The sequence below is a fragment of the Lycium barbarum genome, chromosome 9 (assembly GCF_019175385.1).
Source record: "Lycium barbarum isolate Lr01 chromosome 9, ASM1917538v2, whole genome shotgun sequence".
Classification (NCBI taxonomy): Eukaryota; Viridiplantae; Streptophyta; class Magnoliopsida; order Solanales; family Solanaceae; genus Lycium; species Lycium barbarum.
The window spans coordinates 99,517,095-99,532,013 of NC_083345.1; the positions used below are offsets into that span (position 1 = coordinate 99,517,095).

The following is a 14,919-nucleotide window of genomic DNA, read 5'->3' on the forward strand; positions in this document are numbered from 1 at the left end:
CCTTGAATACTACTCATAGACTTCATAAACGAGTCCATCTCAGTAAGATCATTTAAAAAAAAAAAAATCCAAAGTTCTGCCTTTTCTTATGTTTGTGTTAATAAAGAAAGAAAAAAGGGAAGGGCTTTTGGAGAGAACCTTGAAAAATGTTAAAAGTGTGAATGTTAGTATTTACCAATCCTGACCTTCTGAGAATGGGTAATACGTCCTCTTTTACCTTTTGAATGTACAACAGAAAAAACTTTAGAAAGTAAATGTTTGTCAAAATCTTATAACATTTACCAGCATTCTGATATATTAATCACAAAATCAAGTGATGAATGATATATTACAGGGAATAATGGTGAAATGCCACATAGTTTACAGGAAATAGATAGGTCCTGTCCTACATTAGAAAAGAAATAAAGTGGGAGAAAGCAACTATTCTATATTCTGTGAATGGGCAGTGGTAGAGTTTAAATATAATATTTAAAGTTCAAATTTTCCACCAATAAAAAATAAAACATGCCGACCGAAATAAGCCCATCAAGTCGTAATGAATCTAGAAATACTATTTTTGCAAAATGACATTCAACCTTAGAGCAAGCTTTCTTGCATGATAATCAGAGAATACACATATTGTGCTTAGACATGAAGAACTACTAACAACTACTTGGATACTGAAATAGAATCCGAACCTTGTCTATAAACTACAAACCAGTTGCAAACATAAAGTAAAAGGTTGTTAAGTATGCTGCGATCAGCCGATCACCATAAGATTATCAATAAGAAAAGACAACTGAAGCATGCGGAGAGGACCTTGGAAAGCTTAGGAACTCATCTTAACATAATCCCAAGACACATCACTCCATTTGAATTTGCCAGCAAGGACAAACTTCTTCAGTACTGTTGTATTCTTGAGCAAATATTTTACCAACAAACTTATTTTCACTTAGTTGTCCATAAAAGTTAATGAACTTGATGGTCTTTAGATGTAGCAATGAGCAGTTAAAATTATGTGCCTCAAACCTCCTTCTCTGTTCATCCTCATTTGTCGTACCTTGACAGCATTCCCTGCAGGAAAGAATCTGATATATTGACCAGTTATTTCTCCTTTAGGTAAAAAGCCAAGGACTTGATTGCAGAAAAATTAAAAAGGTGATAAATTTTTGCCAAAGATTAGTCCTCCTCCTATCCAGAAACATTATTTTTGCTTACAGGCTTATCTCCTAAATTTTTTCTCAATCTTCTTTTTACTTGGGGATTAAACCAGTTCAATTCTTACCCATTTTTTGAAGAGGTAAGGCCGTCAAGTCCTCTCTTTGTAACCTTTTAGCATTGTCTGTGAAATAATACTGGTAAGGTGGTTTAAATTTAAAGTAGAAAAAAAAATGTACATGTTTTTTTCCTAAAGAACTTACAATTAGAAATGTATCAATGTATATCGTCTTCATATTCCACTAGTAGTTGTTTGATATTTTATTTTTTTGACAATGGTAACATTTTATAGTCGTTTGATATTGATAACATGAACTAATGAGTATAGAGGTTAAAAGAAAACTTCTAATGAGTACAGAGGTTAAAAGAAAACTTACTTTTGGTTTGTGATTGTTCCAGTCTAAGACCAACGTCTCAAGATCTGATGAACTCGGTAGAAAGCTGCAAATTCCAGGGTAGTCCAACTGTTCTAAGGCTGCATTAAGTTTTAAGAATTTCCAGTTTGATGGTGGAAACAGCCACCCTGAGGTGCGAAAAGCCACTTGGAGTGACAATCACACTATTTTAGAGTGCAATTAATATAGCTCATTGTACAACTTTCATTGCAGTGATCGACCATGGGATGACAATTCAAGCCCTCTGAAGCTGAGGCAAGCTACGGCCACGCTCGACAAAGCGCAACATGAGCTTATCCGCCTCTTCTACTCTGCCATCTTGCATCAATCTATCCTTCACCTTGTCACAGAGCTTTAAGTCAGGAATCAGATTCCGGTGGAACATTCGACAAGCCACCTTATATGATGAAAGAGGGCTCCCTTCCTTTAAGTAGCTCTCTATAAGAATGTGGCAGGTATTTGCATCAACTCTTGAAGCTGTCCTGAGGACCTTTCCCAATAGCTTATAAGCCTCATCAGGATATCCTAAACCACAGAATTTTTCAATAACCTGATTATAAGCAGTCTTGCACCCCTGTCTTGAAAGCATCCTCTCTAGTAATTTCAACAGATCGTCCACCCTACGTTGCTGACAAAATCGATGGATGACTGTACGATATGTCACAGCAGTGGGAAGCACACCCCTATGAAGCATTTTATTAGCCATATCGATAGCCTCTTCCATCCTTCCTTGTTTTCCTAATCCGTCTATTAGTGTTGTATATGTGACGGCATCGGGGTGTTTGTTGATTAAATACATGTCATCAAGGACAGAAAGAGCAGCATCCAACTCATTCTTTTGACAGAAACCGTGAATTACAGTGGTGAAATTCACCACATTAACAGCGCATCCTTTCTTCAGACATTCTACCATAAAACACTTTGCTTCATCTGCTCGTCCCTCTTGGCAAAGAGATCGAATTATCAGGTTAATTTCAACCGGAGAAGGGAAAAAGCCCTTTCCGATCATTTCCCTACCTACATCACAAGCTTCAGACAGTTTACCTTCCCTACGATACCCATGCATTACCACACTAAATGTAATAGCATTAGGTCTCCACCATGACTCCTCACACATGCTCATCATCTCTCTTGCCTCGGTAGACCTTCCACTCTGGCAAAGCCCGTTTAGCAGGGCCGTGTATGTTACAGTGTTTGGCTTGCAACCATGTTTGTACATATGTTGGAGCAACTTTTTTGCTTCATCAATTCTCCCTGCAAGGCAAAATCCGTTTAGAACTGCAGTATAAGTAACCACATCAGGAAAACATCCTTTGGCAATCATTTCATTGACCAGTTCCTTCGCCTTATCTAGTCTTCCTTCTTCACAGAATGAGTTTACAACAGCACTATAACCCACTTTATCCACTCGGAATCCTCTTTCTTCAGCCTCCGTTAAGAAACCTAAAGCTTCATCAGCATGACCGTGCTTCGAAAGCATATGTATAATAGTGTTATAAGTAACCTGATCAGGCAATAAATTACTATCTTTAGCCATTTTCTCCACCGATTCTTTCACTTCATCAATTTGTTTCTGCTTGCAAAAGAACGCGATCAAAGTATAGTAACTAACTTTATCCGGATAACAGCCCTTATACGGCATTTCAGAAATCAGCTCTAACGCATCTTCAACTCGATGCACATCACAATAACCTTTGATTAAGCAATTGTATGTAACAACATTTGGTGATATCCCAACTAGTTGCATCCGCTCCAAAAACTTTAACGCTTTCTCGATTTTATCCCCCTTCACCAAAACATAAATTGCGGTGTTGCATATAGACAAATCAGGCTCAACTCCTGCTCTTTGCATCACATTCAGGATCTGCATTGCTTTCCTTAAATGTTCAGCTCGACTAAAAGCAACCATCACACAACCGAAATCTTCAGGTCTCCGCGGAATTCTTCTACGTGCCATCAGCTTAAGAATGCGCTTAGCTCCTTGGCACAACTTTGTCCTGCTTAAAAGCTGAAGCATCACATAATAAACAAGAGGATCATGTCGGTATCGCCACTGCTGGTCTGCCCAATAAAAGAATTTCAAAGCAACTCTTTCATCTGATTGAGACTTCAACACAGCACAAATTTGCTGAGGCTTCATACATCTTAGCAAACGCCTCAATTCAATTTCAAGCTTCGGAGTCCAAGACGACTGACGTTCAATTAATCTACATGCTTCCTTAACTAAAGGATGTCTCATTTCATCTTCAATTCTTCTAGAAATGCCAACATCTTCTACCCTGTTAACTTGCTTTTGACTTTTACCAAATGAATCCAAAACCTTAAACTCATCATCATCAATACAGTCCAAATCAACTCCTCCATCTTCATTTTCTGACTCGTCAAACTCATCCACATTGTCAAACCTACAACTACTAGCACTATCTTTATAACTGCAATTTTTTCCATCATCATCATCAAAAGAAGTGTCAGAAAATCTTACTTTACTATCTTTAGAACCCATTTCTTCTTTCACAACATACCCATTTCCAATATAATCAGAATCAGCATTTTGTGAGTATAATTTAGGGTTGTGATTAAATCTAGGGCTATCACTTCTACATGACCATGAAGAAAATAACGCAATAATTACTCCATTATAAGCAAATGGGTCTCTACAAGTTCCAATTTTTCCAGGAAATTCAACATAAAAATGATGATTACATGAACCAAACCAAAGAATCTTGCAAAGTTTTCTATGCATAGGCGAGGTTCCTCTAATTCTAGAGAATATATTCGACTTGAACAACATTTTAAATGAATTTACTGAGAATCTAACACATTTTTTCTTACAACAAGAAGGTTGAAATGAGTTCCAAAATAGCTTACTTATGAGTTTTGTATGCTATGGAGTGAAGCCACTTCTCCTTCAGGCTTTACAGAGTTTAGAGTTGTGGAAAAGTTGCACTTGATAGAGAAGCCTATGTTTTGATTTGAACGGGCCGGGCATCCTACTGTGAATTCCTAGTAACATTTGGCCGAGAAAAGGCCATAAATAGTCCCTTATGTATGGGAAGAGCAGTCTAAAATGGTCTCTTAACTATACACTTACCGGTTTTAGTTCTTTAACTATCTAAAAATATATCAAATTTGGTCTCTGTATATTTTTTTATACAAACAGCGTACAAACTCATAAACCTTCATGAGATTAATCGTTAAACCATTCCTCAGACCTATATTTCTCTCTCCCTGCTTCTTTTTCTTCAAGTTCCTCCTGATAAAAAAAAAAAAAAGAAAAAAAAAAGAGCATTCTGGCACTGGTATCGCTCTTAAGTCTCTAAAATTCGAAAAGACAAACTCAGGCACAAAATTTCTGCAACCATTCTTCTCAAACACTACTAAAAAACTGGTAAAAACCGACGAAAACAATCCGATGGAAAAAACCGACGGAAAGACCGACGAATTCCGTCTGTTTTTTCAATAATTTTTTTAAATCTTTTTTTTTTTTTAAGAAAACCGACGGACTGCGTCGGTTATTTTTTGCACAAAATGCGCGAAAAAATATAATTATTTTTATATTATTTTCTGAAATAAACCGATGGAGTCCGCCGGTTTTTTTTTCCGACTCCGTTTTTAGAGCGAAAAAATAGTATAAATTAAATCAATGTAAGTATATGAACAAAAAATATCAGTGATCTAGTGGTAAAGCCCTTTAATGCCAAGGAACATACCCGGGTTCGATTTCAAGTTCCCACATTTCAATCTTCAATTTTCAAAACAAAAAAAAAAAAAAAACCGACGTGAGACCGACGGTTTTTTTTTTTTAACAAAACCGACGGACTGGATCGGTTTTTCACCGATTTTAATCGACGCAGTCCGTCGGTTACGAAACGCGAGAGAGAACTTGTGGAAAAAAGTTGAGGTTAAAGAATGAACTTGAGGAAAAAGAAGCAGGGAGAGAGAAATATAGGTCTGAGGAATGATTTAACGATTAATCTCACGAAGGTTTATGAGTTTGTACGTTGTTTGTATAAAAAAATAGACGGAAACCAAATTTGATGTGTTTTTGGATAGTTAAAGGACTAAAACCGATAAGTGTATAGTTAAGGGACCATTTTAGACCTACTCCCATAGATAAGGGACTATTTATGGCCTTTTCTCACATTTGGCCCGTGCTCAAGCCAATATTAAAAATTATATTTGTAGTTATTTTTTAATTTTCTTCTACTTTACTCTTTTGTTTGTGTAACATCAATTCAGCATTTCTTAAAGACTTCTAAAATATTAAAACATAAAATTATTTGAAAATTATAGAGGAACATTTTTATTAGTTATATTTTACATTTTTTAAAAAAAAAAAATTCAAATAACTGCACGCACGAGAGCTATTTCATTTTCTATTTTATTGAAAGTTTTAAAAATTATAATCTCTGAGCTTTATCATATGTAAAATTAATTTCATTTGTTTTTTCTTTTTTTGAATTAAACTCATATTAGCTAATCTATTTTTCGCAAAACATAATAATATATATTATGATATTCAAGTCGCGTCAAAAAAATATTTGATACTACAAATATTATTGAAATATGACGAAATCAATGAAGTTAAATATGAAATTTTAAGTTAGATAATTACAAGTTCTGATACTAAAAAAATACTTTTCAGCATTCTTTCAAATTAAACAACATAATATTTTTTGAAAAGTTCATGAAAATGATTTTTTTAATAAACTTTCTTTTTCCTTCCAAAAGAAAGTTAACCATTTTCCCTTAAATTTTGTAAAACATTGATTATCCCAACAATAATAACATACTCAATATAATCTCACGGGTGAAGTTTGGGAAGGGTGGAGTATATGCAGACTTTATCCTTGCCTTGTGAGGATAAGAGATTGTTTCCAAAAGACATTCGTCTCAAGGGGAAACATTGATTATCCTATTCCACAAAAGTATTTCAATATTAAAAAATGTCAAAAATTTACTTTCTTTTAGACTTTTTTTGTATTATTTTCATTTGGAGAGCTAAATTGTAATTTTTCTATAACTATAATTTTTTCAAACATTTTCAAAATATATATGAAACAAATACTTTATAGTTCGTCTTTCAATGTAGTCATTTATTAGGTAAAATTTATGTTAAAAGAGTGCACACGTAAAATTAGATTAATTAATTTTCGTATTTGGAAATATTTTCTCAATTGAGGGCGGAAGGACTAAGATTTACATTTTTGATAAATTTTAAATTTAATAATAGCATAAGTTATTTGTGTTTTTTTTAATTGAGAACTTATCCAAGTGAAATCTTTATTGGTTACATGTGTTTGTCAGCATATGCACATTGGAACATTATTACTAAACAAAAAAATTGAATCAATTCTTAAAGTATGACATAAAATTATAATTAAAAATATAAAAGTATCTAACTGTACCCCCAGTTCCAAAGTACTTATCACGTTTCGCTTCTCGAGAGTCAATTTAACTAACCTTCATAGCCAAATATATAATTAGGTTATATCAATAATTTAAAATTAAAATTGAGATACTTGAAAATACGAAAAATGCAATCTGTCGTAATTCTTCTCATATAAAACTGAACTTCTCTTATTTAATTATTGAGTAAAATTGCTTAGATTACATAAAATCCATTTGAGGTAATAAAGCACCAAATCTCTGTTAATAAAATAAAAAGAGCCAATTCATGTGCACAAAAAAAAAAAAGTTTGAAAAGTCTTACCACTAAGTATCACATGAATGGCTTTGTAATTTGTCCAATAGTCAAAGGAAAAAATTGTTTGCAACATCAAATAGGACAAAACCTTAAAGTACAAAAACGTAAAATACCTAAAACGCTCCCCGTGAGGACTATAAAAATTTGATGTTTTCCCTTATACTAGTTGCAGGAGGCCTTGGCTAGGACGGGCCCAAACTCAAAAAAAAAAAGTAAAAATAACAATTTTAATTGAAAAGTATAATAACAAAAATATATATATAATTTTAGTATTGTGTCTTTACCCAAATCAACTTAATAATCTTATAAGGACATTATTAAATAATAATTCAAGCACATATATAAAGTAAAAGATTTTTTAATGTGGCTCCAAAATTGTCTAAATTATACCAACCACAAAAAGTTACTACTATATTATATCCGTCTCAAATTATCTGTCATGTTCATTTTACACACCTTAAGAAAATGTTAATTGGGAGGAGGAGAAGTTTTACGTATTTATTTTTTAGATATAATACCTCTTCATTGAGTATTTACTCTATTTATATATTATATTCCAATAATTGAGGTGTTTTGTGGTCTTCAAGAACAACTACTATTAAGCGTGAAACTAAAAGGAAATTGTCATAAGTTTGAAAATGATAAATAATTTAAAATAACTATTTTAATAATCACGACAAATAATTTAAGACAAAGGAGTACCAATTAAAAAGACCAAAAATATTTTGAAGGGATTAAAATCTACGTCATTTTTTTTAAAATTCTAATTATTCAATGACTTTCTCTCTCCACTCCCAAAAAAGTTGACTATCTATCAAATTAAAGATTCAATAATCAATGAGCTTTCGGCAATGAATGCCCTTGAATTTGGGCCTTACCAAACATCTCAAAACGTGGCTTTATTTACTAAATTAGATAGTGGCAATTGAAGTAATATAGAGCCTGTTTGGACGGGCTTATGTCTCTAAAAAAATAAGTTGGGGTAGTTTAACTTATTTTTTTGGCTTTTCAGCTTATAAGCTGCTTTAGATAAGCTAAGTCCAATGGGCCCAATTATTTTTTTGAGCTTATTTTAAGCACAAAATGACTTTAAGCTGCCTAGCCAAACACTCAAAAAAGCTGAAAACAGCTTATAAGCAACTTATAAGCCAATCCAAACGGGCTCATAGAACTAAACAGGGGTAAATTAATAGAAGAGGGATTCAAACTGTAAAAGTTAGATATCACGTGTAACTCCTTCAAGGTAGAAAATAAAGGGCTAGTAAATGACAAAAATAGCCCTGTGAGGTAGAGAGTAGTACTTTTTGTATAGTTTTTAAATATCTTAATTTTAATTCAAAATATTAAGTTGATATAATTTAATTTAGCTTCAAATTTTAGTCAAATTAACTCTTGCTGAAAGTGTCACATAAATTGAAATGACGAGAGAGTAATTAGTAAGATCTAATAAATACTCCCATTAGAAAATGAAAATGTGGCTCCACAGTTACCTAAAATTTACCAAAATATATAATGAAATATTTTAAAGGGTAATCTAACACTCCCTCTGATTCATATGATATGGTGTTTTTATCTCGGACACACCCCTTAAAAATTTACTTACGCCTAGAGAATAGAAAGCGTTTTCACTGAACTATCGTTAATTAAATAGTACCAATTTAATATAATTCATTGATTATGTAAAATTTTATTTATCTAAATAAGAGTAAATTTGAAAGAATAAAAAAATAGCTATTAATTCTTGTTGATCATGTAAAACTATTTATTTTGAACTAAATATAAAAGTTAAAAATACCATATAATATAAATTAGAGGGAGTAAGGGGCTAACGAAGATTCACAAAAGCCCCATGTGAATGGACTGAAGAAAAGGAATTGAGGGTTAAAAGTGAGACGGGTAAGGAAAGGACACTAGCAGCCACGTGTAATCATCAACCAACCAAATTTTTTGTATTTGGAGTGTGAGGACGACAAAACTTGCCTGTTCCCACTTATATATAATAGTAACTAGATGTTGATGTCCGCGCGAAAGGCCTAATATGAGCTAACGCCAAACATAATATTAGTATGACAATATTTTCGTTCGAAGAAGTAAGTACAACAAATTATTTGGTTTCATTTCATCTCAAAGTTTTTATTCCGTTGAAATCTTTACATTCTACTGGTCCTAACCAAAACTTTAGTAGTATAATTTAATAAAGTAACATAATTTTATTTTATTTTTAATTATGAGAACATTCATTTCTTAAGTGGTAAAACACTAAGAATCTAACATTCTATCTGTTTTTTTACTATCGGTTAATGTTATAAATTTATTAGGTTTGCAAAGATATATATTTGCTTCTTAGGTTGAATTATATTTTATACAACAATCGTGAGTCATTATACATTATTCTCCTGAAGATCAATTGTTGACACCCAATTTTGTCCCGCCTCTCCTCCGAAATACCTATTTACGCTTCTAATATTTTGGGAAAATTAAAAAATATATATTTATATTTTTACTGTAATTATTAGCCTCTCATTAATACTCACGTTTTATTATTCTATTACAGTTATTATTATTATTATTATTATTATTTACTATTATTATTATTTCATCATTTTAGCACATTTTACCGGTTTACGCACTCACATCGCATTTATCTTCGCCTAATTAAATAATAATTTTATTTACTGTGGATTTTCGAAATATTATTGCACGGCTATTACAACGCCATTTTTTTTTATTATCTGAGTACTAATAATTGCGTATTTTATATCGAGTAATATTTTAACACAAGTTATTTAAATAGGTCTTTTATTTAAAATGTAGTAGCCCAACCAACTCACACTATTTTCGGATCAATTCACAAAACCAGTCCACATTTTGATTTACCTGACATCATTTAATTCATCCCAGCCCAAATAATTAACCAACATTTTCGGACCAGCCCATTCATTTAATACCCAGCCCAAAAATTGATCCAGCCCATTACCCACGTTACCCGACCCGGTCCAACCCCATTTCCTTATTCTTTTACCCTAAAACCCTTTTCTTCTCTTTCTTTCCCCTTCACCCTCATCGCCGCCTCTTTCGCCTCTCTCTCTCTCTCCTTCCCTTTCTTCCCTCTTCTCCGCTTCCCCCCACTCGTTCCTGTTCCCCACCACCGCCGCCTACACCCCGCTCCCACTTCCCTCTGTTCCCCACTCGTCTTGTCCCCCCGCTCTTCTCTCTCTCTTCGTCGAAGAAAACCCTAATTCGCCCTATATATAATCGTTGTCCAAGTCAAGTAAAGGAGGATTTTTTTTTCAGGAACCCCCCCCCCCCCCCCTAAGAATTAAGCTCTCAGCCGCACAATAACCCTTTGAAAATTTGAGTCTTTTAGCCTAAAATTCCATAGAAACTGAAGGTGTTCATTTTGTTGCTAAACATACTCTAAGCCAAAATTTCGATTTTTATCAATCTCTCTTATTTCTGGGAACTGAGTTTTGAAGTGTTCGAGGTCATATCGAACCCTCCGTCCCATTTCGCTGCACCCGAAGCAGGTAATTCTCCATTCCATTTTTTGCATTCTTTCGTTGCTGGCGTTATTTTAGTTGTTATTCCATGATTAAAGTGTGTTAGTGTAGTTAAGTCAATTTAGTTTGGTAGATAAGTCTTTTTGCACATTTTCTGTGTTGGTTTGTTTGTGTGGTTGAACATATTTCATATATGATAAATTTAGTTTAGTCTATTTAAGTATGTGAACAACTTTCTTTAGTTAATTAATTTCAGTCCGGTAGTTAATAAGTGTTATGTGTTCAGATATGTTTGTTGTCTCAATTGGATTAATTTCAGTATAATGGCTTAGTAGCATTATGCATGTTCCTGTTTTGGTTGGTTTAATTTCGGTCTAATGGAAAAATGTCTAGATGTTCATGTTTTAATTTGGTTTAGTTCCCAGTTCAGTGACTAACAGAAATCTGTCTGTTTATGTCTTGATTTAGTTTCAGCAATTTCAATTTTTTTATATATATTAGTATTTATGTGTTTCACGTGAATTCATACAAAGATGAATAGATAAATTAATAATGACATATGATGTGTTAAATGGTAGCCGGACCCTGTATGCTTAAATGTTAGTTTAAAGCAAGATTTGAGTCATCTAGATCGGGAATAGTTAAGGTTTAATGATCCTCTGTTTTGACTCCATTTCTTGTCTGAACAAGTTCCCTAGAAAAGAATTTCAAAGTTTTTAGTTTTCAAGCTTATTAATCTAGAAGTTGTAGACATGCTTGCTTAATTTTCCTTATTAATAGTGTTGGTTAAACAGTCGAAACATGCTCTCTAATTCAATCTGAGACTTGAGATCATAAATATCATCATGTTTTCAAAGTAGTGGTTTTCCTTCGATTATTTATCAAATGTACCAAATGATGTTCTCATCTATTAATAATCATATTGCTTCACTTGATCCTCATCATGTATAGCACAATGTTTGAGATAGGAATGACATTATTGCGCAGAACGATTTCGTTTGCTAGCTTTATCTATGTGCATGCCAGTCTTTAACTGGTTTCAGTTCATAATGGTTTGAGTCATGCCAGGCTTGCTTTAGTTCTGCTATTGTTAAGTACCAACCCTAAGACCCAACACATCCCTTTCTAAATATTGGTAGTGAGACAACAGTTGATTGTGATTTTGTCCATGTTGAAAGTTTTAAACAATTCTCCAAATAATCAAGCACTTAAAGCATTGTACTTTTTTTTCTTAACTGGGATATTGTTTGCCTTATCTTCCCTCCATTCGTTTACTTTCCTTTGAGTTAACAATGGTCTGTTCTGCTCACGTATTTGTCAATTAAGTATAATATTCAGTATCAGCAAGAACCCATTTTAGTAAGACTACAATGAATTGGCTTGCTGGAATGATTTAAACAACCAGTTGCTATTTATGAAGATGATGTTCAAGTCCCAATGGTTTCCTTGTCCAAACTCATCATGGTGATTGCTTGTCCGGCGTGATTCCCTTATTTTAGCTTTGTAAGAGTGATTATAGATACCATATATGAATAACAATAACCTACTTTAGATCAGTACCTGTTCCATATGTTGCCAGTGTGCCTGTTGGATCCCATGTCTACGTGAATATGTTCATATGCTTGGTTGGAATCTGTATGAATTCTAAATGTTGCAAGTATGCCTTAGTTGAGTCTAGTGTATGTTTAAATACCATGAATGCAGTCAGTTCAAGTCTGGCTATATTGTATACTGCAGCATATTGTATTTTACTTGATTCTGTATATGCCTCAATTACCCCACAAATACATGATATATAAATTTTTAAGTACCCCAAAGTACACTGAATATCATATGCTATCTCATATGTACAAGCATGCTTATTTTGAAGTTCACTGCCACTGCTGGGCAGATTCCTTCACTTCGGTATACGTTGTACTAGGTACTTTTTGTGAAGTTAATTGCTATTATTGTGTAGTTGCCATTTGCCTTGGTATATTATATAGTTGTTCTTGCGATGTCCACTGCACAGTTGGACAAAATTGCGTACATTATTAGGATATAAACGCTCTAATGTTGTTGAAGCAGTGAAGTCATATATACCTGTGTATACATGAAGTATATTTAAAATATAAATATTATGTATCATTTACTGATCTAGTTTGAGTTTATATTTTGCCTTATTCATTGAGTGTATACTAATTCTTTTCCCTCTCATATTTTGCATGATCATCGCATACGAGTCCGAGGGACTTGTCTCCTTCCGCATTCGGTGTTGGGCCAAAAGCCCAGCTTAATCCCCCGGGTCGTTTCCTATCGGGCCTACTCACAGCCAAATAAATGAAAGTGGAATTCTGGGTCAAAGCCCAAATGAAATAGCAGCAGCAGTCTCGAATGGGCTGGCCCATTTGATATTGTTGGCCTCTTTTATTTTATTTTTCTCGTGCATTTAACTTGTATTTATGCAACTAATCCTTTATCCTGTTTTATTCTCTTAAACTTAGATGGGCTTTAGTGTATTAGTGGGGCTTAGTTTAGCAATGGGTAATTTAGTTTAAGAAAGACTAATAATTCATTCCATTAGTTTATTTCTCTTCCTTTTCACGTTAAATGTCTAATATTTTTCATTTGGGAATGATTTATTTGCAAAATGGTATGACTATATATATTCTAAGTAAAAGGAATCATACTTTTGTCACAAACATTTCAAAACGTTGTTAATACTCAAATATAAACTCTAGTACATTCATAAATAACTGTTCAGTTTGAATCAATCTTGCATTTAATTAAGCATAGTCAATAAAAGATAATTAAAAGAGAAAGGAAAACTCATTTCCTTTTGCTTCCCATTTAAAAAATAGTCTAGATTTTCTACATAGTCATATTCATATCATACTATCTTAGTCGAAGTTCAAATTTGCGAAGTCTTCTATTAAAAACTATTACTCATATGCCAACTATCTTTTACAAGTTTTATTTTAAAAAATAGTATTAGTATTTAAAGATCATATCAACATATCTTTAAGTGTTATTTAGCATTTCAAATCTTCTTTTGCTAAACGGCATTTGAAATTTCCTTTCTATGTAAATTATCATCTTTTTCTATCAATCTTATTCTCGCTAATATTTCTCCTTTAAAGCCTTATCAATATCTATAAGTATTATTTTAAATAGCATTATTACATTTTTTTATCTTTTTTTAAGCCTTAGCAATAATTTATATCATATTTTCTTAATATCATATTCGCGTTTAGTCTAAATAATTAACCTAAGTTTGATCGGATAACCGTAAGTTAACGGATTCTAAAGGATGCCTAACTCCTTCCCTTTAGGATAATATAGAGCCCTTACCTAGAATCACACTGGTTAAGCAGACTATTAATTGAGGTTTAGTTTTAACTTTGCCTTAGTTAACCTCTAGGTGTCCTAATTCACCGTTAAATTAATTAGGTGGCGACTCCTTAAAACAATAAACAGGAATCACCAATATGTTGTACTTCGGTTAAAACGGGGTGTGACAGCTTGGTGTCCCTCTTTGCCCGGTAATGATGAAAAGAGTTGTCGGGCAAAGACGTTGACTCAGTAGCCTATTTTGTCTCGGCTAAAGGAAACTTGAGAGGATTATGACCGAACTCCGGCCGGTCATAATCCTCTCGAGTTGCCTACATATCTCGGGCTGTACGAGAATCAGGTCGAGTGAAGTTCTGGGACAACTACGACATCTTATGCCTAATGAATCCCGATTGACGCGAATCTTTGCAAAATATTGTCCCAGTGTTGAATTATGATGACACTGGGTATTATGATAGAACTTGAAAATTGAATTACTGGAATGCAAAAGAATACTTGTCATTAGAGACGAATGTTCGAGGTAGATCTTTGACCCGTATCGGGAAGTCTGATTATCCTTCCCGACAAATTGCCCCAGTTCACTGCCGAAGAAATAGTTCCACGAGTTGATGTGTGATGCCAACTTCGATATTGTCAAAAGCCAACAGCTAAAAACAATTGTTAGCAATAAAGAAATATATGTGTAAATAAGACAGGGTTGGAGAAGTTTACACTTGTAACCCCTGTTTTGAAAGTTGAATCCACAACATACTTTGGAGATGAATTAAATTTATGGCTTCCACTTGAAGAA

General features: G+C 33.4%; 1 protein-coding gene across 3 annotated transcripts; it reads right to left on the reverse strand.

Annotated features, from left to right (window-relative positions):
* Positions 1 to 462: 462 nt before the first annotated feature.
* Positions 463 to 4,611, reverse strand: LOC132609150 (pentatricopeptide repeat-containing protein At1g09900). Of its 3 annotated transcripts, none has more exons than XM_060323013.1 (3): positions 4,461 to 4,596; positions 1,575 to 4,024; positions 463 to 1,067 (listed from the first exon to the last, which is right to left on the reverse strand). In XM_060323013.1, the coding sequence occupies exon 2, from the start codon at positions 3,829 to 3,831 to the stop codon at positions 1,828 to 1,830; it is 2,004 nt and encodes a 667-aa protein (XP_060178996.1). In that variant the 5' UTR covers positions 3,832 to 4,024; positions 4,461 to 4,596; the 3' UTR covers positions 463 to 1,067; positions 1,575 to 1,827. The 3 variants fall into 3 exon arrangements, with proteins under 3 accessions (XP_060178996.1, XP_060178997.1, XP_060178995.1); XM_060323014.1 differs by having other exon boundaries at positions 1,575 to 4,003; positions 4,461 to 4,592; XM_060323012.1 differs by having other exon boundaries at positions 1,575 to 4,611.
* Between the last annotated feature and the right edge of the window lie 10,308 nt (positions 4,612 to 14,919).